Source organism: Hibiscus syriacus, unplaced genomic scaffold (assembly GCF_006381635.1).
Source record: "Hibiscus syriacus cultivar Baekdansim isolate YM2019G1 unplaced genomic scaffold, ASM638163v2 tig00000132_pilon, whole genome shotgun sequence".
In the NCBI taxonomy this organism is placed as follows: Eukaryota; Viridiplantae; Streptophyta; class Magnoliopsida; order Malvales; family Malvaceae; genus Hibiscus; species Hibiscus syriacus.
In genome coordinates, this window is record NW_024061764.1 from 33,524 (window position 1) to 58,206 (window position 24,683).

At 37.4% G+C, this 24,683-nt stretch overlaps 1 protein-coding gene across 1 annotated transcript; it reads right to left on the reverse strand.

Moving 5' to 3' along the window:
- Positions 1-1,410: 1,410 nt before the first annotated feature.
- LOC120120497 (snakin-2-like) lies at positions 1,411-23,864 on the reverse strand. The gene is made up of 4 exons (XM_039140161.1): positions 23,646-23,864; positions 1,869-1,961; positions 1,724-1,766; positions 1,411-1,621 (listed from the first exon to the last, which is right to left on the reverse strand). The coding sequence occupies exons 1-4, from the start codon at positions 23,862-23,864 to the stop codon at positions 1,440-1,442; spliced, it is 537 nt and encodes a 178-aa protein (XP_038996092.1). The 3' UTR covers positions 1,411-1,439.
- Between the last annotated feature and the right edge of the window lie 819 nt (positions 23,865-24,683).

Below are 24,683 nucleotides of genomic sequence, written 5' to 3' on the forward strand. Positions count from 1 at the left end.
TTGATGCATCGATGCACAAGCATGCATCGATGCACCAGGCTATTTTTCAAACATCGAATGCATTTCATGCATCGATGCACACTTGGTGCACCGATGCATCAAGTGTTCCAACGGTCAAAATATTTGAATTTTACACGAATGCACCTATGCATCCTTGATCATGCATCGATGCATGAGACGCTCCACCTAGAAAAATTAATTGTTTTCACACTTAAACGGCTCTATTGACTCCACTAATTATCACCAACGTTCAGAATTGATTCAAGGGGTATTTAAACAAGTTCTGAAGCCATTGATCAACAACAAGAAACATCAAGCAACTAGAATCAAGAGAGAATCAAAGAGAAAGCATCAAACCTCAAGTTTGAGCATTTCAAGCCTATTTTTCATCCAATATTCATTTGCTTTCAAGAACACTTTTGTACTCAATTGTATTTATCTTTGAGTGTTCTTTTCTTTGTTCTAGAATTGTGCAAACATCTTACCTTGTGAGGTTTTCTTGTAAGTTTGCAAATTTGTAATCTTCTCTTTGGGAAAAAGAGTGTTCTCAAGAGTTGGGGTATACTCTTGAGGGATTTTGTAAGGTTATCTCTTTGGCCTCAAAAGAAAGAACAAATTAGTGAATTTGTTGGAAAATCCTTAGTGTGGATAGCTAAGGTAGTGGACGTAGACTTTGTTTGAGAAAGTCGAACCACTGTAAATCGCTGTGCAATTACTTTCAATTTTCTGCAAAAGCTTCCAAGAAATTTTTAATTGCCAATTCACCCCCCTCTTGGCCGATTCCGTCGATCGATTAACTCAACACAACGTCATTATTTTATCTAAATGTCATTAAAAGGCTTCCCACAAAAAAATTTGGTGGGAAGATTTTGGCACCAAACATATAGTGACAAAAATCAATGACCTTTTTTAAAATTGTCATAAAAGATATATCATTAATCAATAAATATGACGAAAATAAAAAAACGTCACATTATAGTATATTTTGTGACGATATACGTAACGTCATATATAAATTTTGTCATAAATTGATAAATTTGTTGTAGTGAGATAATTATAAAAATTTATTTATTCTTTCACTTTGTATATTTACACACATATATTTATTCAAACTAGAAACAAGCACCAACGAGATTGGTTCAAGTGGTAAGCAACTTGATATCACTTAAGTAGGTATCGAGTTTGAGTCCTGGTGTATGTAGAAAATTCCTAAGGAAACTCACCCATCACAGCTACGTGTACGACTCGGGTTGGTCCGGATTAATTAAGACAAAACCTTAGAAATTAGAATGACAAAAAAAAACTAGAGACAAGCAATCATCAATCATACATTTCTTTTATTAATTCTCAAACCATGCATGCGTTAGTTTCTTTCTTCACCAACTCATTAATTATCATCAAATTAAGGTGAGATTGATTCTGTCACGTTGATATTAAACTCAAGGGCACTTGCGTTTGCGACCGTGTGTGGTCAAGCTAGCATAGCAGGAGCAGATTTCTTGGTTTCCGGCTGTTCCTGGAGGAACACAGTTGCAACGTGCGCAACATGTCCCGCATGCCCTCTTGAATAGATGTGGCCTCGATGATAACAGGCACCTGGCTGCACAAGCTCCCCCACAGTTTGAAAAAACACAAAACAAATATATATATATATATCAAAAAGGGTCTCAGCTACAAGTAGCTTCGTATCTCGATATCATATTTAACGTGTTCAAAAATTTACCAATTTTCTTCGGGGGCGAGGTTCCCTTGCTAGCATCATTCACCTGTATTTCAAAAGAATCATTTACGACGAACAAGGCAATAACAGAGTGTTCATTGCGTAGATTATTTTAGAAGAAAGGAAGCAGGGACAAAGAAAGCTTTACCAACTGATGGTCAGCTTCAACCAGTTGAAACAGGAGAAGAGAGACGAGAAGTGAGGCAATCAAAGCCCTAGAAATAACAGCCAGGACTAAAACCTATTTCTTAGAAGGAAACAGAGAATTGTTTACGTTTCAAGTATGAACGTCTCGTCCTTAGCGTTCTGTATTTATAGCAAAAATGTTGGAGATTGAAAAGAAGTACCGGTTAGTACTTAGTAACTGAAAAAGGTTAGGTGTGCATGCTAAAGTCCGAAACAATCCCCCACGATTTTATAAATTCATCCTCTAACATAATCCGTTCTGATTAATGGTGCTTCGATTATCTACTTAGTGGCTTTTCATACTATCCTTCTCTGTGGGGTTAATAAATATACCTTAAACATGGATTCTTTTGATAATACAAGTCGGTTTGCTTGGCCGAGTATGAGAAAAATTACTGTCACGTAATAGAAGCATACGTTATTCAAGTCACATTAACAAAACCTGTAATTAATGTATAGTATAGGTGAATGCATTCCATAAACCATTATTGTTCTAGTTGGTAGCATTTTTCAACGCCCAGTGAAGTATAGATATAAAACGTCCTTGTTAATTCCTATATATTAATGGACATGGTTTGGTTAAACCAAGCTTCATGAAGTGCTTTCTCTTTTTCTACTAGTGTCCTTGTTAGTTATACAATTATGATTGCCACCTAATATCCAAACTTGGGAGGAATGACATGCAGAATTATTAGAGGCCTCGGAATGTCAAACCAACTTGTTTTGCAACTTAAATATAGGAATAATTCAACCACTGTGCTCCTCGACAGCTAATACTATGCTATAGGCCGGTGGATGCAAAGATGACTTCCATGAAAACTACTATATCATTGGGCACTCTTTATATATTTATTTGAAAATTAGTGTTAAAACATATTTTTTCACGTAAAAATTTATAATTTGAACTTGATTCAAATATTTTAAAAACTACGTTAATATGCCTAATGGGCAATTGTTGAGTGGGAAAAGGATGGGAATTTTGTCACTTTATGCAGATGGTTCTCAAACGTCACTCCGAGAACTCAACCTAATCCAATCAACCAGACAGCTGTTTCTCAAAGCCTGTTTCCGACAACAGCCCTACCCCTCGGAAATCTATTGCCAAAGGGGCTCATACTTTATCATCCATCATATCAGCAGCTTTCTGAATGTTTGAATTCACTCTAGTCTTGAACAAAAATGAAGGGGTTTTAAGGCTATGCAGTGATGGAATTGTTCTATTAGTGTGAGAGGCTTGGATCTAAGTTTTCTTTTCACTTGTTCTTATGCTTCCATTTATATTAATTTTTAAAAGAGACAAAAAAAAACATTAAGACTTATGATGTAAGCAATCACATTTTCTCAGGTTTTTACTTTTGAAAAATAAATTTGGACCCAAGTTGACTGATAAATGGTTTGGGCTAACACTGCACAGTCACAAAATAAACAACCCAAATCAGCGCAAAAGGCCTTGAGGTATTTGTAGGTCAGCGGCGAAAGTAAGCATTTAACGAAGCTCTTCTTGTACATGTCGCAGCCGTCTTTCGAGTGGGCCCGGAATTTAGCTTCGACTTGAAATTAAATATTAGGAGTCGCCATCGATCATTTATTTTTTGTGAAAAATTTGGTTGATTGGATACCATCTTGCTTGATCTGCGTTTTACCAGAAATATGTCGGGTTCGAGAGTCGATTACAGTCAAGGAATGAGTAGCACTCTTAAACTGCCCTTTCGGTACCATTTAATTTATCGATTTTATTAATTGCAAAAAATTGAAATTGAAATTTAGAAATTCGATTCAAATTACTTACATTTGATTGATTAAACGTATCCGAAAAAATCATAAATAAAGTAAGAAAATAAAACAAACAAACACAAAGAGTTAGTATTAAAATCGAAATAAAAAATAGTAACTAAAAGGTATAAAAGAAAATTTAAATTAAAAATTAAATTGGAAATTATTAAAATTTAAGAATCGAATTAATTTTAGGAACGAGCTGCAAAAGAAAAACAGAAACTTAAGGGATTAAATAGAAAAAGGAAAAAAGAGTAAAGTACAAAAATAGAACAAATAGAAAATTAAAGGATTAAAATAGTATTAATGGAAACTAGAAAGACAGTAACTAAATTCAAATAAAAAAACATAACAATTTAATGACTAAATTAAAACTAAGTAAAATATAGAGTTTAAAATAAAACAAATACACATAATGATCATAATATTAAAACATGGCTAGACTAGGGGGACATAAGGGTGATTTGACCCTAAATCTAATGACTTAAATGTAACACATGGAAAGAAAGGGATTTAAATAAGATTAAACTAAAATCAGTGACTAGAAAGGAAAAAAGCTATGAAATAATGATGAGTTAACGTATGAGTTACCCAAAATTAAAATATAAGCAATTCCATTTCTAATTGACTTTCAGAACACGTGAACCCTTTAAAAAAATCCCTTTCACATTTTTCTTCTTATTATGCACATGGAGCCCTAACATTTTCCCTTTTTCTTCGTTCAACAGTCATCCTCTCTCCACAACAGACTGCTTTCCAACAAATCCACCTTCATCGCTTCTCTAAACCCAACGACGACGATACCCCAACTCCGACGATGCTCCCTCGACACAGGTAATATTTTGATCTACCCCTTTATATTTTTTATTATTTGCTGTAACTGAAATCGTTGGATATTATAAAACATGGTGATTATTTATGTTCGATATACATGAGCATTTTTAGTGTTTTTTTAAGAATAAATAAAAATAATATTTTTATTTATAAAAATAAAAATAAAATAAATACAGAACTTAAATAGCAAATAAATACATGAAAAGAAAACTATATTCGAGTGTAAAAAAATCAAATAACCTTGAAAATATTGCTTTTACTTGTGCTGGAAAAAAAAAACCGAGAGACTTCCTCCCCTTACAATTGTTTCCCCTGCCTTTCTCCTCCCCCCATCTTCGTATGTAAATGTTACATTTATAGGAAAATAAAATATTGTTTTTAGTCTTCTAATCGATTCCTAAAGTCTAATGGTTGTTGCATGGTTGTTGGTGATTGGCGTCGTGAAAATCGGATGTGGGGACGTGTTGCTGTGAAACGCGGGCGCGGACTGTTGGAGTCTTGAAGCGGCGCACTAGGGTTTCCTGGAAACCTTGATCTTGGAATGAGTCCAGGGCCATTTAGGTTTTGGTTGTTGGGCCTTGTCCCTGATTTATTAGTCTTGGACCTGTACAACAAATAAATAATGAATATATAAATATATAATCAATATAATATATGTGTAAAATATGTGACAGAAATGACATGTCTACAGCTGCCCCTCTTTTCTTATTTTCGTGTAATAAAAATAGAGCAAAGATTAAAAGACACGAATTTCGTCTATATCGAATGCCCTCTGTTGTAGAGTTGAATCTGATGTTAAGACTTTGAATGAAATCATGAAATGATTCCCTCGTCGTGAGTTTGAGTCAATCTGTTGCGGTACGATATCCGTCGTTGTGAAGTTGGAATCGTATATGGCTCTTTCGTTGTGAAGTTGAGCCTTGAAACTTGAATATCCTTCGCCGTGAAGTTGAAATCCAATGTAAGTTGCGTTGTCCAGAGGCCAATATCATTCACTGTGAAGTTGAAATTGACCCTAAAACTAGAAATTTTATTGACAGACAATCATTCTTTGAGTTGGATATCCTTCGTCGTGAAGTTGAAATCCAATCTAGAGATAGATGCTGCTTTGTGCACGATTCCCTTCGCCGTAAAGTTGAAATCGCGGGTGGCCCCTTTGTTGTGAAGTTGAAATCCAAGTAAGTTGTATTGTTTCGACTCCAATATCCTCCGTCGTGAAGTTGAAATTGGTTCTGAAACTGGGAAGCCCCTTCGTCGTGAAGTTGAGCCTCAAATGGCATGATATCCTCCGTCGTGGAGTTGAAATCGCGGATGGCCCCTTCGTCGTGAAGTTGAGCTTGGACTTGAATATCATTCGTCGTGAAGTTGAAATCCAAGTATTGTATGTTGCGGGTGGACACGATTCCCTTCGCCGTGAAGTTGAAACCGTGGATGACCCCTTTATTGTGAAGTTTGGCTTCGAGTTAGATATCCTTTGTCGTGAAGTTGAAATATACTCTCGAGTAAATTGTGTCGTTTCGAGTCCAATCTCCTTCACTGCAAAGTTGAAATTGGATCTAGCTAAAACCTGAAAAATGATGCAGACATGTGATGGATGCAATGCTCTTAGGTATGCCTAAAATTCACATGCAACATATGTTATTTTGGGCTCTGGAGAGAAATCTCAATCTCCGATTGCATGTCTAGAATCTTGATTTTGGAATCTTAAAGTTCTAATCCATGATCTTGAATTCTTCAAATGTGTAAAAATGATATTCTTTGTTCTTTGATTTGGGAAATGTTTCTCGACCATCTCAAGTATGTGCATGAGCCTTGATCTGCTTCCGGGTACCTGTACGTTTCAACGAATCTTTGTACAATAATATGTGATTATCTTTTGCAGGAGTAAACAAATCATTAGGTTTAAGTTCAATCCAAGATTCTCAAAAGGAATTGATTTAGAGAAAATATCATCTTTATTCATAAGGGAAAGAAGAATAAATACACGACAAACATACATGATGAAGTATGAAAGTCTTAGATCTCAATAATATGAGTACTTCTAAGCTGAAAAGTCGTTAGGTGACCTTGAACACAGCCTTTGCCAAGGGATCTTTGAAAATACGACAACGTTATGAAGAACGCAACCTTTCTGACTCGTTAACTCTGTAGAAGATTCAGGTACCGGGATATTTCCATTGTCTGGATTTCTTCAGTCAATATCCAAATAGCCCTTTCGGGTTTTCAACTTGGACCCATCCTTTGGATTGCAAGACGCCCTCTACGGGTTTTCATCTTGAACCCACCTTATTTTTCTTTTCTCTTTCTTTTTATTCTTTTTTTTCAATTTAGGGCGTCCTTTCGGGTTTTCACCCTAAACGTTTTTCCTTTTCTTTTGTTTTTTTTCGACTTAGGACGCCCTCTCAGGTTTTCATCCTAAGAGAAGTATTTCTTGACTGCATCTGAATTGATGGGATGTGACAGTTCAGGTCCGTCCATTTAAGCCAAGACAAGGACTCCTCCGGAAAAGGCATTTTTTATGACATAAGGCCCTCCCCAATTTGGCGTCCATTTTCCTCGGGAATCTTTCTGGACTGGCCCTCTTTAGCACCAGATCTCCTTCACGGAATATTCTAGGGCGCACCTTCTTGTCATGTGCTCGAATTATTCGTTTATGATAGATTTGACCATGGTGAATGGCTTTCAGTCTCTTTTCCTCTATCAGATTAAGCTGATCATATCTGGATTGCACCCATTCTGTGTCATCCAGTTTGACTTCTATCAGGACCCGAAGTGATGAAATTTCTACTTCAATGGGTAGTACTGCTTCCATTCCATAAGCTAGTGAAAATAGAGTTACCCAGTCGAGGTTCGTATCGAGGTTCGGTAAGCGAACAAAGCGAAAGGCAACTTTTCATGCCAGTCTTTGTAGGTTTCAGTCGTTTTCTCCACTATATTTTTAATGTTTTTGTTTGTTGCTTCTACTGCTCCATTCATATTTGGTCTATAGGAAGTAGAATTGTGATGCTTTATGTTGAATTGCTCACAAGCAGCCTTCATCATTTTGTTGTTCAAGTTTGTAGCATTATCGGTGATGATTCTTTCAGGTAAACCATACCGACATATGATCTCTTTCTTCAAAAACTTGCAAACAGTGGACTGAGTGACACTAGCATAGGAAGCAACCTCTACCCACTTGGTGAAATAATCGATGGCTACAAGGATGAAACGGTGACCATTTGAAGCCTTCAGATGTATTTGCCCGATAACGTCCATGCCCCACATAGAGAAAGGCCATGGTGATGTCATGACATGAAGTGGAACATTTATTTAGCTTTGTAAATTTGGCATTTATGATATCTTCTTGCATAGTTGATGCAATCACTTTCCAGTGTAGACCAAAAATATCCGCATCTCATTATTTGTCTCGACATCATATGTTCATTTGCATGTGTTCCACATACTCTGTCATGTACTTCTTCTACTATCATCTTAGCCTCTTCTGCATCTACGCACCTTAACAGGATTCGATCATGACTTTTCTTGTACAAGACATCTCCATCAAGGACATATCCAGCTGTCATCCTTCTAATGGTTCTTTTATCAGTTTCGATGGCTTCTTTTGGATAATTTCGATGCTTGATGTATTGTAGAATGTCGTAGTACCAAGGCTTAGTGTCTTTCACTTCCTCGATTTGGTAACAATGAGCAGGGTATTTATACGACTGTATGTTAATTGACATCATTTCAGACTCTCCGCCAGCCTTGAATGCAGCTACCAAGGTAGCTAAAGCATCAACCATTTGATTTTCTTCTCTTGGTACATAGTGGAAGGTGACCTCATCGAACTCTTCAAGCAGATCCAATACTAGTTTCCGGTACTCTGCCAGCTTTATATCCTTGGTTTTTCATTCTCCACGGAGCTGATAAATTACTAAGGATGAGTCTCCGTATACCCTTAAGGCCTTTATATTTTGCCCCAGTGCCACTCGAATTCCCAAGACACATGCTTCATACTCTGCCATGTTATTGGTGCAATCGAAGTTCAGTCTGCTGGTAAATGGCTAATGACTCCCTTCTGGAGAGATCAGGATTGCCCCAATACCGTGTCCTAATGCATTTGATGCACCATCGGAATGTATTCTCCAGGAACTATCTACTGAAGCATCTGTTTTTTCTAAGGATATAGCCATCAAGTCTTCGTCTGGAAATCAAAGTCCAGCGGCTAACTGTAACACCCCAACCCGTACCCGACCCGAATACGAGTCTGAAGTGTCACATTGACTTTTCAAAACTTGACACTTAAAGAAAATACCCCGGGTAAATTTAAAACTTTGTTTAAATCAAAATACTTTAATTTACATCAGAGAGACCACAAAATACCAATTTGATTAGAGTACTCATAATTAACGACTTATTACATGCCAACACTCTATGCACAACAAAATACATACTTTGTCGATTACTTCTGATCTGATCTTCAAGTAATAATAATGTCCTTGCTACTTCTATTCTTGCTCTTCACGTTTCTTGGTACCTACGTGTAAATCACTTACATGCTAAGTCATAGACTTAGTGAGGCAATAAATTCATGAATGTGCATTCATATCATTTGATCACGACATTTCAACATGCATGTATCTATTACATGATAACATATATAAGCATGTCATGCACATGTAACACTTACCTTCTTGTGCCACTTTCACTTTAATTTATCTTTCAATTGTACTGCCCATGTATATTATTGAGAATAGAGGTATGTGAGTACATTGAGGTTGTGCACTAATGCTGTCACCACAGCTCGTATAAATTCCCTCATGGGGCACCGAACATTTATTCAGTATTCGTCCCGAAGGACTGCTATATATGTCCCGTAGGACCATTACGTCCCGAAGGACTACGTCCCGAAGGACTACAGAACCCTCGACTCTTGGCATGCCAACTATACCTATATCTCTCGTATCATATACTATGGGCATTTATGATGAATACATTTCTCATCACTTGTTCTTTCTCTTCTGTCACATACAACATGTATGTGTAACCATGTATTTCATATCATATCACATATTGCATATTCATACGTCATTTCATATATTCTCATAGCTTTTCTCATTTCACATGGTCATGTCTCATAACATAATCATGTATGCATGTATATCATGTAACATTTATAAAAATCATGAAATCAAATAACAATTTAGGAGTTACTTCTTACCGTAGTAACTCTATCACTGGCTCATCGCAAGCCAATGTTCGTTCAATAATATAAGTACAATAAAAATTGCACTCACCTTAGCCTTGTTTGATTTGAATCGATTCTAATCCTTTGATTATTCCAGAACTTGTTTAGGCTCAATATCTACATAAATATAACATTTCAAAACAACTATCAGAAGCCTAAACCATAAACTTGATGTTAACAACTTAAGCCAGATTATTGAACCCAATTTCATTTTTCCTTTAGGGGGAATCGATTCCCCCCCCCAGGGGAATCGATACCCCCTGGACATTCTGGAAAAATTTCGTCCAAGAGGGGAATCGATTCCCTTCATAGGGTATCGGTTCCCTCTAACCAGAATTGGTATTTTAACCCCGAAAATCATCAATTCTTCACTTAATTCTTCTATTTTAAACCCCTATCATGTCATTAAATTCAACTATCATCACTTAAACCAACTTATATCCATGAAAATCATCTATAACTTCAAAATCCTATCCTTCAGATGAAATTCAAGAATCATACTCAAATTTCAATATGTTCTAAATACAATTCTAATACTTCATATTCCTTAATTAGGATGATGACAAGTCAAATTTAACTTTAAATTCTACTTATCAACTCTTTTCCATAATTTCATATAAAAACTCATTTTCTTTAATCTCTTATAACTTCTTCATCTTTTGATTATAAGACAACTTAAGCTTTCCTTAAGCTTAGTTATCATCTAATGATCAAAACCTAATCTTTAATTTAACAAATAACCAACAATTTAGAAAACCTTACCTTTGCCCTGCACGTTGGAGAAGAAGAAAGGAAGAAGAAAGAGTTTTCAGAAACTCTTTCCCCAACTCACGCTTATCTCTTAATAAAGAGATAAAAAATATCTTTCATGCTAAATGACCATTTTGCCCTTTAATTCCTTTGATAATTACTAATAACTTTCAGGAAATATTTCCGAACAAATCATTGGACTGTACCAATATCCTACTTAAATCACCAAACTCTGAAATTTTACAATTTAGTCACTAACCCGTATTTTGGGATGTTACACTCATAGTTCTCATCGGTTCTGTTTGCCAAGAAATCCGATATGACCTTTCCTTTTACTGTTTTCTGGCTCATATACTCAATGTCGAATTCAGACAATAACATCTGTCATCGGGCTAACTTTCCAAATAGAGCAGTCATACCCATCATGTACTTTAGTGGATCTAACTTGGAAATCAGCCAAGTGGTGTGATACAACATGTATTGTCAGAGTCTTTTTGTAGCCCAGACTAGAGCACAACAAACCTTCTCGATAGGAGGATATTTGACCTCGCAATCGGTGAACTTTTTGCTCAGATAATAAATGGCTCTTTCCTGTCTTCCAGATTTGTCATGTTGACCTAGGATACACCCCATTGAGTTCTCGAATATGGATAGATACAAGAACAGAGATTTAACTGGGATAAGGGAAATCAGGATAGGAGTACGAGACAAATACTTCTTTACTTTTTGGAATGCAATCTGGAAGTTTTCATCCCATGCTCCAGGGCTATTATTTCGGAGAAGACGAAAGATAGGGTCACATTTATTGGTAACTGAGATATGAACCGTGCTATGTAGTTCAATCTGCCCAGGAATCCTCGGACCTCTTTTGTGTTCATGGAGGAGGCAGGTTCTGGATAGCCTTGACTTTATCAGGATCAACTTGATGCATTTCCTACTTACCACAAAGCCTAATAACTTCTCGGATATTACCCCAAAGGTGCATTTGCTAGGTTTCAGTTTTAGCTGGAACTTTCTCAATCTCTGGAAGAGCTTTCTCAGATTCTCGACATGTTCATTCTCAGTTTGTGCCTTGAAAATCATGTCGTCGACATAAACCTCGATCTCTTTGTGCATCATGTCGTGGAATAGGGTTATCATAGCTCTTTGATAAGTTACCCCAGCTTTTTTCAATCCGAAGGGCATCACTTTATAGCAAAACGTTCCCCACATTGTAATGAACGTAGTCTTCTCCATGTCCTCAGGATGCATCTTGATCTGATTGTACCCTGAAAACCCATCCATAAATGGAAAAAAGGCGCTCCCGGCTGTATTGTCCACCAGAGTGTATATGTGTGGCATAGGAAAGTTATCTTTGGGACTTGCCTTATTAAGGTCCCGGTAATCGACACACATACATACTTTCCCATCTTTCTTCGGCACAGACACTATGTTGGCCACCCACTCCGGATATTTGGCCACTTGAAGAAAATCGGCATCAAATTCCTTCTTGACCTCTTCCTTGATCTTAAGGAGCATTATTGGTCGCATTCTCCTTAGTTTTTGCTGCACAGGTTTGCATTCTGACTTGATAGGCAGTTTGTGAACTACCATATATGTGTCTAATCCCGGCATGTCTTGATACGACCAAGTGAACACATCTTTGTACTCCTGAAGTAAGACTATCAGGTTTTGTCTTGCTTCAGTCGAAAGAGTTGTGCCAATTTTAACCTCATTTCGATCTTCTTCAGTACCCAGATTCAGAATTTCGATCGCCTCCTCGTGTGGCAGTATTTGTTTATCTTCTCTTTTTACCATTCTCAACAATTCGGCAGGCAGGTTGCACTCCTCTTCATTGTCGCATTCATCAAATTCCCCGAGATAAATGGTCGATTAATAATCCACTTCTGAGTTAGGATTGTAACACCCCCAACCCGTACCCGACCCGGATATGAGTCAGAGATACTACATTGACTTTAAAACACAACTTTTAACAAATAATAGCAAAATATTTGAACTTATATTAAGAAAATACGATAATATACATATTGTAATATAAATTTACCAAAATATTCAGAGCATACACAACTTAACCCTTTAATTACATGCCAACTACCATTTACATAACAAAATGACCTACTGATTAAGTTGCTTCTGATCTGGTGGTTGCAGGAGTAATGCTGTCAAGCTGCTTAACCTGTCTCGTCTACTTTCTCGGATCCTACGTGTGAAACACTCACACGCTAAGTCATCGACTTAGTGAGGCAATGTAATAATAATAACAAAGCAATGTAATGACCATGTCATAATGATATGAAATGAGATGCAAACATGTACTTAATCAATGTAGTCTACATCATCAATATCCATACCTGTAAGCATATTACTTTAGCATTCATGAATTTGTATGAATAAGTTTATTGGCCCATGATATCATACTGAGAACCGAAGGTATCTGAGTAATGTGAGGTTGTGCACTATGCTGTCACCACAGTTCGTATAAATGCACCGAAGTGTCGCGTAGAATTGCACCGTAGTGCCATATAATGATGTCCATAAGGACCACATATAATTCCTTAAGAATCATATACATACACTAGGGATCAAGTATGTGTCTTTCCGAGACTTCACACATGTTCCACAGAATATATATATATCCCAAAGGACCGCGTAGAATTGCACCGTAGTGCCATATAATGATGTCCATAAGGACCACATAGAATTCCTTAAGAATCATATACATATACTAGGGATCAAGTATGTGTCTTTCAAGACTTCACACATGTTCCAAAGAATATACATATGTCCCGAATGACCACGTAGACCCTCTACCCTTGGCATGCCAGCTATACCTATAGTTCTCATATACATAACATGGGCTTTTACATTTCACGTAGTCTATATCGCGTAGACATGTAAATTCTTACCTTTTCACATAGCTCATAACTTTTCCCACATAGTTATGTCATATAATGCATTTTATATGAACTCATGTCATGTCTCATAATACAGAATATGCTAATGTACCAAGATATAAAATCTAGACTTATCACAAGTCTAGAATGGAGTATATTTCTATAATTATGCTATGCATATGCACTCACCTATATTTATTTGCCTTTTCCTCGATCGATCCTACTTGTAGATTGTTCCTGAACTCGTGTAGGCTCAGTATCTACATAATAATTCAATGATACTTATCAGTATACTAATTAATATATTCTAAACTATCATTCCTTAGACTCATAGAAAAACCAATTTCATCCTTTAATGAGGGTATGCATCGATGCACTACTGATGCATCGGTGCATAAAATGCATTCGATGTTGTATTATTACTGGGATGCATCGATGCATGACTTATGCATCGATGCACTAATTGCATTCGATGTTTCTATTTTAAAAGAGTGCATCGATGCATTACCAATGCATCGATACACCTTCAAATAATTTATGGGTTTTAAACTTTATGCATCGATGCACTATGAATATGCATCGATGCACTCTGTCCAGAATCCTCTTTTATGCCCGAAAATCCACTCTTTTCAGCTTAATACTTCATATATCATCCTCTTTCTTATTTCCTAACTTGCATACTCTTACTTAAGCTAATTATTATCCATTAAATATTTCTAAAACTTAGAAATCTAATTCTCCATGTAAAATTTAAGAATCTAACCCAAATTCCAACATGTTCTAATTTGAATTCTAACACCTCATACTTCTTAGTTAGCTTATTGACAAGTCAAAAATCTTATTCAAACTTCAAAAACTCATCCATATCAAAATTTCATCTAAAAACTTATTTTCCAAATCTATCTCTAAAACATTTATCTTGTTGTCTTAATGTCATATAAGCTTTCCTTTAGCTTATATAACATCCAAACTTCAATTTCCAAGCTAAACATCAAAGAAACTACCAAGGTTCAAATTCTTACCTTTACTTGGAAGCTTCACGTTTGGAGAAGGAAGAGAAGAAGATAAGGAAGAATGAAGAAGAAATGAGAGGATTCTGGAATACTAATGCCCCACGTGGGTTATAATATAACCCCATAACATTTTTTTAATTAAAATTTTTCCTTACAAATGACCATTTGGTCCTTACATTCATTTCATATTTACTAACCATTCTTTTTAAACTATATAATTATTCTACTTTAATCACCAAATGTTAAAACTTTGCAAATTAATCACTAACCCGGCATGGAGGATGTTACAAATCTCCCTCCCTTAAGAAAATTCGTCCTCGAATTTTCAATAAGAAAAGAGATGAGGATACTGATTCCTCATATCCTCCTCACTCTCCCATGTTGCTTCTTCTACTTTGTGATTCTTCCATAAAACTTTAACCAATGGAATAGTCTTATTCCTCAATTGCTTAACCTCATGAGCTAAAATTTGAATCGGTTCTTCCTCATAAGTCAAGTCAGGTCGAACCTCAATCTCTTCTGGTGTCACGATATGAGAGGGATCAGATCTATATCTTCGAAGCATTGAAACGTGAAAGAAATCATGTATCTTTTCCATCTCAGGTGGTAAAGTTAGCTGATATGCTACAGGTCCTACTCTCTTCACAATCTCATATGGTCCAATAAACCGAGGACTCAATTTTCCTTTTCGACCAAATCTCAACACCTTCTTCCATGGGGACACTTTTAAAAACACTTTATCTCCAACTTGAAATTCAATTTCTTTCCTTTTAAGATCAGAATAGGACTTTTGCCGATCAGAGGCCACTTTGAGGTTACGCTGAATTTCTCGAACTTTCTGTTCTACCTCTTGAATTAAATCCGGACCAAGAACACTTCGGTCTTTGAGTTCATACCAATTTAATGGAGTACGACATTTTCTTCCATATAATGCTTCATATGGGGCCATCTTTATACTAGACTGATAACTATTGTTGTAAGCAAACTCTGCCAGTGGTAAATACTTTTCCCATGATCCTTTAAATTCTATTACGCATGCTCTCAACATATCTTCCAATATCTGAATAGTTCTCTCTGATTGCCCATCAGTCTGAGGATGAAAAGCCGTACTAAAGTTTAAACAAGTCCCCAACGCTCCATGCAAAGATTTCCAGAATCTAGAAGTGAATCGAGGGTCTCGATCAGAGACTATGGAAACAGGTACTCCATGCAATCTAATAACTTCTCTAATATACAGCTCTGCATACTTTTCCATAGAGAAATCCGTTCTAACCGGAAGAAAATGCACTGACTTAGTTAATCGATCAACAATTACCCAGATTGATTCTCTTTTGTTCGGGGTCAAGGGTAACCCCGAAACAAAATCCATCATAACATTTTCCCATTTCCATTGAGGAATGAAAAACGGTTGCAATAATCCTGATGGAACTTGATGCTTGGCTTTGACTTGTTGACATATCAAACACTTAGACACAAATTCGGTGATGCTTCGTTTCATCCCTGACCACCAAAATCGATTCTTCAAATCCATATACATCTTGGTTCCACCCGGGTGCATCGTTAACGGACTGCAATGAGCCTCTGTTAATATTTCTTTCTTCAAGTCGTCATTGTCGGGTATTACAATTCTTCCTTTACAATATAGATTTCCATCTGACTTAATCTCAAAGTCTTTAATCTCTTTGTTCTTTACTTGTTCAATTCTTTTCAAACACATTTCATCTTTACCTTGCAATTCTCCTATTCGTTCCAACCATGCTGGTTTAAGGGTTAATTCTGCACAAAGACCACCGTCTCCCGTTAAAGATAATCTTGCATCCATAGCTCGTAAAGCTGCAAACGTCTTTCTACTCAGAGCATCTGCTACCACATTAGCCTTTCCGGGATGATAGTCAATTATCACATCATAATCCTTTAAGAACTCTACCCATCTACGTTGCCTCAAATTCAATTCTTTTTGAGTCATCAGATACTTCAGGCTCTTATGATCCGTATATAAGTAACAACGCTCCCCATAAAGATAATGACGCCAAATCCTGAGAGCGAATACTACAGCAGCCATTTCTAAATCATGAGTGGGGTAATTCCTTTCATGTGGTTTCAACTGTCTCGATGCATACGCTACCACCTTTCCTTCTTGCATTAATACACACCCCAACCCGTTATGGGATGCGTCACTGTATACTACAAAATTCTTGCCAGATTCCGGTTGAACCAATATCGGAGTTTCCGTCAGAATTCTCTTTAAAGCTTCGAAGCTTTCTTGACATTCAGAAGTCCAAAAAAATGGTACGTTCTTTCTCATTAGCTTTGTTAGAGGCAGCACAATCATCGAAAAATTCTTAACGAATCTTCGATAGTAACCGGCAAGTCCAAGAAAACTCCAAACTTCAGACACATTCTTAGGAACTTCCCAATCCATTATAGCTTTAACCTTCTGAGGGTCTACTCTAATCCCAACTGCCGAGATCACATGCCCCAAGAAAATTACTTCCTTTAACCAAAATTCACATTTGGACAATTTCGCATAGAGATTTTTATCCCTGAGAATTTGCAACACTAGCCTCAGATGTGTGCTGTGCTCTTCAATGGACTTCGAGTAAACCAGTATGTCATCAATAAAGACAACAACAAACTGGTCCAGATAGGGCTGAAAAATCCTATTCATGAGATCCATGAAAGCAGCAGGTGCATTCGTTACTCCGAATGGCATTACGATGAATTCATAATGACCATATCTCGTTCTGAAAGCCGTCTTCGGAATATCTTTCTCCTGGATCTTCAATTGATGATAACCCGAACGTAGATCGATCTTCGAAAATACCGAAGCTCCTTTTAGTTGATCAAACAAGTCATCAATGCGTGGAAGGGGATACTTGTTCTTGATGGTCACCTTATTAAGCTGTCGATAATCAATACAGAGACGCATTGATCCATCCTTCTTCTTAACAAATAACACCGGAGCTCCCCAAGGTGACACACTTGGTCGAATAAATCCTTATTCTAACAATTCTCGCAATTGATTCTTTAACTCTTGCAATTCCTTCGGAGCCATCCGATAAGGTGCCATTGCAATTGGAGCGGTTCCTGGCATTACTTCAATTTGAAATTCTACCTCTCTATCCGGAGGTAATCCTGGCAGTTCAGCAGGAAAAACATCAGGGAACTCTCGAACTATTGGAATCTCCTCTAACATTTTCTCTTGAGCTCTTGAATCAATCACATTTGCAAGAAAACCCTGACATCCTTATAGCAATAATTTCTTGGCAGACATCACTGATATTACATTTGCTAAAGGATTACACATTTCACTGATCACATTAACTTCTATTCCTTCTGGACTCTTCAAGGTTACCTTTTTCAATCTACAGTCGACATTCCCATAATAATGAAACAACCAATCCATTCCCAGAATCACTTCAAACTCGTCAAAGGGTAATTCCATCAGATTAACAGGGAATTCAATTCCCTGAACCTTTATGGGGCACCCCTTACAGACTTTGTCCACCTGAGTACTATGCCCTAACGGATTAGTTACTATCATCACATTACTCGTAGCTTCTATAGGAATCCTCAACTCATTTACTAACTTACTTGTAATATAAGAATAATTAGAACCCGGATCAATCAGCACCAATACTAATTTATCATACAACTGAAAAGTACATGCTATAATATCAGGGTCATCACGGTCTTCACTTGTCTTTAGATTGTATACCCGAGCAGTGGATCGAACTTCAGGTTGAGCAAAGAATTCAGACGGGTTCCTTCCTCTGCCTCTTCCTCGTCCTCTTTGGGAGGGAGAACCAACTCTTCCAGATGGTGCAGGCTCACCAACAATCAAGGGACAATCCCGAATAAAATGTCCGGCATCTCCGCATCGAAAACAAGTCCCAGCAGCCATACGACAAGCCTTATAATGATTTTTCCCACAGTGCTGACACTGTCTCCCTTGACTCGGAGTAGATCTCCCAGCACCAGATTCCACTGACTGCGTCTGTCTAGGTCTTGCCCAACTTGATCCCCTAGCAGACGATGCAACTGATTCTGATCTAGCTTGTGATCGAAATCCCGAGTCTCTTCCCCTTTTTGTTGGTACTGAGCTAGAGGAAGTAGTCGTCCTCTTTGATGTCTGAACTCTTGAGTCCCCAAATCTTTCATTCTGAGCCCTTTCAAGAGCTTTTGCACGATTGATCACCTCCTGGAACGAGGACAAGTTTAATACTATCAACATTTCTTTAGTCTAGGGCGCAAGCCCTCCACGAACCATTCGCCAGCATCTTTTTCAGTAGGCACAAGCTCAGCTGCAAACCTGCTCAGCTTATTAAACTCACATTCGTACTCATATACAGAGCGGCTCATCTGCTTCAAATTCATAAACTCCTGCTTCATTTGTCGGATAAACTGATCTCCAATATATTTGTTTTTAAATTCTTCTAAAAACAAAGACCAAGTCAACTGGTCGGTTGACATCCTCATGGTGACGTTCGTCCACCATATCCTCGCCTGACCCCTCAATAAAGATACAGCTCCATCTAATTTCTCCACTTCGGAACAGTGGAGACCATCTAACATGATTTTCAAATCATTCAACCAAAGATCCGCTGACACTGGACCTTCCTCAGCTTCTCCCTTAAATTCGGGAGCTCCTAAACCTCTCAACTCTTTTGCTACATTAATTCTTTGAGTTAGTGGAACAGAAGGTTGAAGACGCGTCAGAATAGCGTCTAACGTTCTAAAGAACGTATCTTGATCTTGCACAGGCACTCCTTGAGATGCATGTTCTTCACCTTGCCTGGCCAGGGCAGGTGAATTACTGCTTTCAGCATGCCTATCTTCTCCCGCTTCACTTCGGGAGCTATTATGTCCGGACATCTAATAAGAATAAACACATTGTTCTATTAGCAAAACAGCATACTCATACTATACCAGATCAGAAGTTCTCACTATTTGTTGGCATGTATTCCATTTAAAGACTCTATAGACTCTGGTTTATGCCTAGAATCGGCTAAACCATAGCTCTGATACCATTAAATGTAACACCCCCAACCCGTACCCGACCCGGATATGAGTCAGAGATACTACATTGACTTTAAAACACAACTTTTAACAAATAATAGCAAAATATTTGAACTTATATTAAGAAAATACGATAATATACATATTGTAATATAAATTTACCAAAATATTCAGAGCATACACAACTTAACCCTTTAATTACATGCCAACTACCATTTACATAACAAAATGACCTACTGATTAAGTTGCTTCTGATCTGGTGGTTGCAGGAGTAATGCTGTCAAGCTGCTTAACATGTCTCGTCTACTTTCTCGGATCCTACGTGTGAAACACTCACACGCTAAGTCATCGACTTAGTGAGGCAATGTAATAATAATAACAAAGCAATGTAATGACCATGTCATAATGATATGAAATGAGATGCAAACATGTACTTAATCAATGTAGTCTACATCATCAATATCCATACCTGTAAGCATATTACTTTAGCATTCATGAATTTGTATGAATAAGTTTATTGGCCCATGATATCATACTGAGAACCGAAGGTATCTGAGTAATGTGAGGTTGTGCACTATGCTGTCACCACAGCTCGTATAAATGCACCGAAGTGCCGCGTAGAATTGCACCGTAGTGCCATATAATGATGTCCATAAGGACCACATATAATTCCTTAAGAATCATATACATATACTAGGGATAAAGTATGTGTCTTTCCGAGACTTCACACATGTTCCACAGAATATATATATATCCCGAAGGACCGCGTAGAATTGCACCGTAGTGCCATATAATGATGTCCATAAGGACCACATAGAATTCCTTAAGAATCATATACATATACTAGGGATCAAGTATGTGTCTTTCAAGACTTCACACATGTTCCAAAGAATATACATATGTCCCGAAGGACCGCGTAGACCCTCTACCCTTGGCATGCCCACTATACCTATAGTTCTCATCTACATAACATGGGCTTTTACATTTCACGTAGTCTATATCGCGTAGACATGTAAATTCTTACCTTTTCACATAGCTCATAACTTTTCCCACATAGTCATGTCATATAATGCATTTTATATGAACTCATGTCATGTCTCATAATACAGAATATGCTCATGTACCAAGATATAAAATCTAGACTTATCACAAGTCTAGAATGGAGTATATTTCTATAATTATGCTATGCATATGCACTCACCTATATTTCTTTGCCTTTTCCTCGATCGATCCTACTTGTAGATTGTTCCCGAACTCGTGTAGGCTCAGTATCTACATAATAATTCAATAATACTTATTAGTATACTAATTAATATATTCTAAACTATCATTCCTTAGACTCATAGAAAAGCCAATTTCATCCTTTAATGAGGGTATGCATCGATGCACTACTGATGCATCGGTGCATAAAATGCATTCGATGTTGTATTATTACTGGGATGCATCGATGCATGACTTATGCATCGATGCACTAATTGCATTCGATGTTTCTATTTTAAAAGAGTGCATCGATGCATTACCAATGCATCGATACACCTTCAAATAATTTCTGGGTTTTAAACTTTATGCATCGATGCACTATGAATATGCATCGATGCACTCTGCCCAGAATCCTCTTTTATGCCCGAAAATCCACTCTTTTCAGCTTAATACTTCATATATCATCCTCTTTCTTATTTCCTAACTTGCATACTCTTACTTAAGCTAATTATTATCCATTAAATATTTCTAAAACTTAGAAATCTAATTCTCCATGTAAAATTTAAGAATCTAACCCAAATTCCAACATGTTCTAATTTGAATTCTAACACCTCATACTTCTTAGTTAGCTTATTGACAAGTCAAAAATCTTATTCAAACTTCAAAAACTCATCCATATCAAAAATTTCATCTAAAAACTCATTTTCCAAATCTATCTCTAAAACATTTATCTTGTTGTCTTAATGTCATATAAGCTTTCCTTTAGCTTATATAACATCCAAACTTCAATTTCCAAGCTAAACATCAAAGAAACTACCAAGGTTCAAATTCTTACCTTTACTTACAAGCTTCACGTTTGGAGAAGGAAAAGAAGAAGATAAGGAAGAAGGAAGAAGAAATGAGAGGATTCTGGAATACTAATGCCCCACGTGGGTTATATAATATAACCCCATAACATTTTTTTAATTAAAATTTTTCCTTACAAATGACCATTTGGTCCTTACATTCATTTCATATTTACTAACCATTCTTTTTAAACTATATAATTATTCTACTTTAATCACCAAATGTTGAAACTTTGCAAATTAATCACTAACCCGGCATGGAGGATGTTACAAGGATCATCAGTGCCTACATTATCGGTATCTGGGGACCTGAAGGAAACAAAGAATGTGTATGCGTAAGAGGAAAACATCCCACACAGAATAGTCAAGAATTAAATTTGAAAGAAAATAGAAATGAATTACTGAAATGAAGAATGTAGAAAATGAATTCAAAAAAACAAAATAAGAATAAAGAAAACTTGTTTGCCATGGAAAGGGAAAATATATCTTCTATTGAAATTAAACAATAACGTTCATTCACCCTTACAAAAGATCACCTATTGCCCTGAGTATAGGCAAATAGGGATAGTTCGAATATTACTCTGAAAGACTCTTGTAAACCACATATAGTTCTTCCACCGACCAATTGCTAGGCACAAGCCCAGGTGGCAGAAGGTAAATTCTGGATCTATCTGCATTGTCAACATCTTCTGTGGTCACGGCATTGATGCTCAGATCTTCAAGAGTCGCTTCTAAGTCAGATGAGGTGGTCTCAAACACATAACCACCTGATTTGAATGTGTGGCAAAGAGGCGGGAATGTCATGGGTTCCCATTGAAGTTCACTTCTAGTCAACCTGGCTATTCTTCTCTCCCGGTTCTTCTGGACCTCCTTCATCTTTTCATGATGACTGGGCTGAAAAACGAGCCCAAACTGATCTAGTTTCGAAATAGGAAGAACTAGATTAATCATTCCTTGCAGATGCTTCCCAAACCCTTTTCCGATTCTGGCGCCTCTTCCCAAAGTTTGCATGATCTCCATCTTGGTATACTTGGAAAGCTGGGGTTTAGGAATCCTTCTTCCTTCTACCACGAATATGGCATTCACAAACTCCAAGGAACGGAATAAATATTTTACCGCTTTCTCGTCTACTTCGATGTATGGGGCTTTCGTGGTTACGCTTGCCACGATATCTTCATTAGCATTGATGATTACTAAGGCCCCGTTAATAACAAATTTAACTTTTTGATGCAGTGTGGACGGTACTGCACCGGCTTGATAAATCCAAGGTTTTCCCAAAAGACAGGTATAAGAAGGCATGATATCCATCACTAGAAACTCGACATTGTAGATGGCTGGTCTGATTGTTAACGACACCTAGATCTTGCCAATAACCTCTCTTTTGGTCCCATCAAATGCTCAGACCACATTCTGGCAAGCTCTCATATGTGAGGTATCTATTGGTAACCTCTTTAATATGACTAAAGGCATTACATTCAGGGCTGAACCGTTGTCAATTAAGACACTTGATAGGGCATGCCCCTTGCAATATGTGGTGATATGTAATGCCTTTGTTCGGCCTCTTCCTCCGGATGGAATCTCATCATCCGAGAATGAGATGAGATTATCAGCTTGAATATTGTTCACCAGTCGATCCATCTTGTTGACTGGTATATTCTGTGGAATGAATGTTTGATTTAGGACTTTCAACAGTGTCTCCCGATGTGCCTCAGAATTTAACAAAAGTGCCAACATTGAAGTACGTGTTGGTAAGTTGTGGAGCTGTTCTACAATATTTTACTCGCTATACTTCAAGAATTTAAGGAACTCTTTAGTTTCCTCCTCTTTTATGGGTTCGTTGATAGCTAGTACATCCTCCTTGAAGGGCTTAAGTGGTTTATGCCCCACTTTGCTATCACATTCTTTGGAAGTACTCACCTGACATTAGTACTTTCAAGGCACTTTTTGATTGTCCTTGTACTGAAAAGGCCGAGGTACTGTGATAATCACCTTGGCTTGTGTTGTTGTTGTCTTTACTTTAGGGGTAATTATCAAAGGACTACCCCTACCGATTCTTTTGTCTGATGATTCTCCGGTAGCACAAACATCTGCTTCTGGGGAATCCTAAACTTCTTCGTAAAATTCCAGATCTTTCTTGTCCATCATGAGCTAGACTAATGACTTGAATTCTGGGCAATCTTGCACCTTATGTCCTTCTTTGTTGTGGTAACGGCAGTGATTACCACCTTCAATCCTTGTTGCACGTGACTGGGGTGCAATAAGCCTCACCTTTACCATTTGGCTCCAAACCCAAGCCAAAAGAGCTTTAACTTTCGAAATACTGGTCTTCATTCTCCTGCCATTCTCTGTGGTGATTGCATTTATTTCAGTTTCCGGATGATTAGGTAAGGGATTATGGGTCATGTTTGGTGTTCCGGAGTTGAAATAGATCCAGTTTTTGTTCCGCACTCGTTATACAATCCTCTTGAATGCGAGACAATTTTCAATTGAGTGCCCCTACACACCGCTATGATATTCGTAGAGGGCGTTCTTGTCGAACCATCTCGGGTAAGGAGGCTTTATTTGATCCATAGGGTAAGGTGACACTGCATGAGTATCGAAGAGTTATTGGTATAACTCTTTATACGTCATGGGAATGGGATCAAACTTCTCCCTTTCCTTTTCCCTTTCATTCCTTGGTTCTCTCTAAGTTTGATTAGAAGTACCGGATAGTACAACTGTAGTGGTTTTTGAACTTGAGATCGTGACACATTTGTTAGCATTGTAGGTGTTGATATTGTTGATCTCTCTCTCTTTTTTCTTCATGGGAGGCTTCTTACTGGAGTCTTCTCCTCAATATTTCCTTGTTTGATGGCCAGTTCGATCATTTCACTGGCCATGACTAAATCTGAGAAACTTCCCGACGTGATTACCACCAGGTGCCCGAAGTAAGGTGCCTTTAGGGTCTGTACAAACAACTTTCTAGTTTCCTTTTCATCCAAGGGTGGATGAACTTGGACAGACAAATCCCTCTATCTATGTGCGTACTATCGGAAACTCTCGTTATGTTTCTTCTCCAGGCTCTGCAGCATAACTCGTCTGGTCTCATATCATTAATGTGCTTATACTGCTCTAAGAAAGACTTGGATAAGTCTTTCCACGTCTTGATATGAGTTCGGCTGAGCTGGTTGTACCACCGGATAGCTGAATAGGAAAAACTCTCCTAGAAGCAATAGATCAGGA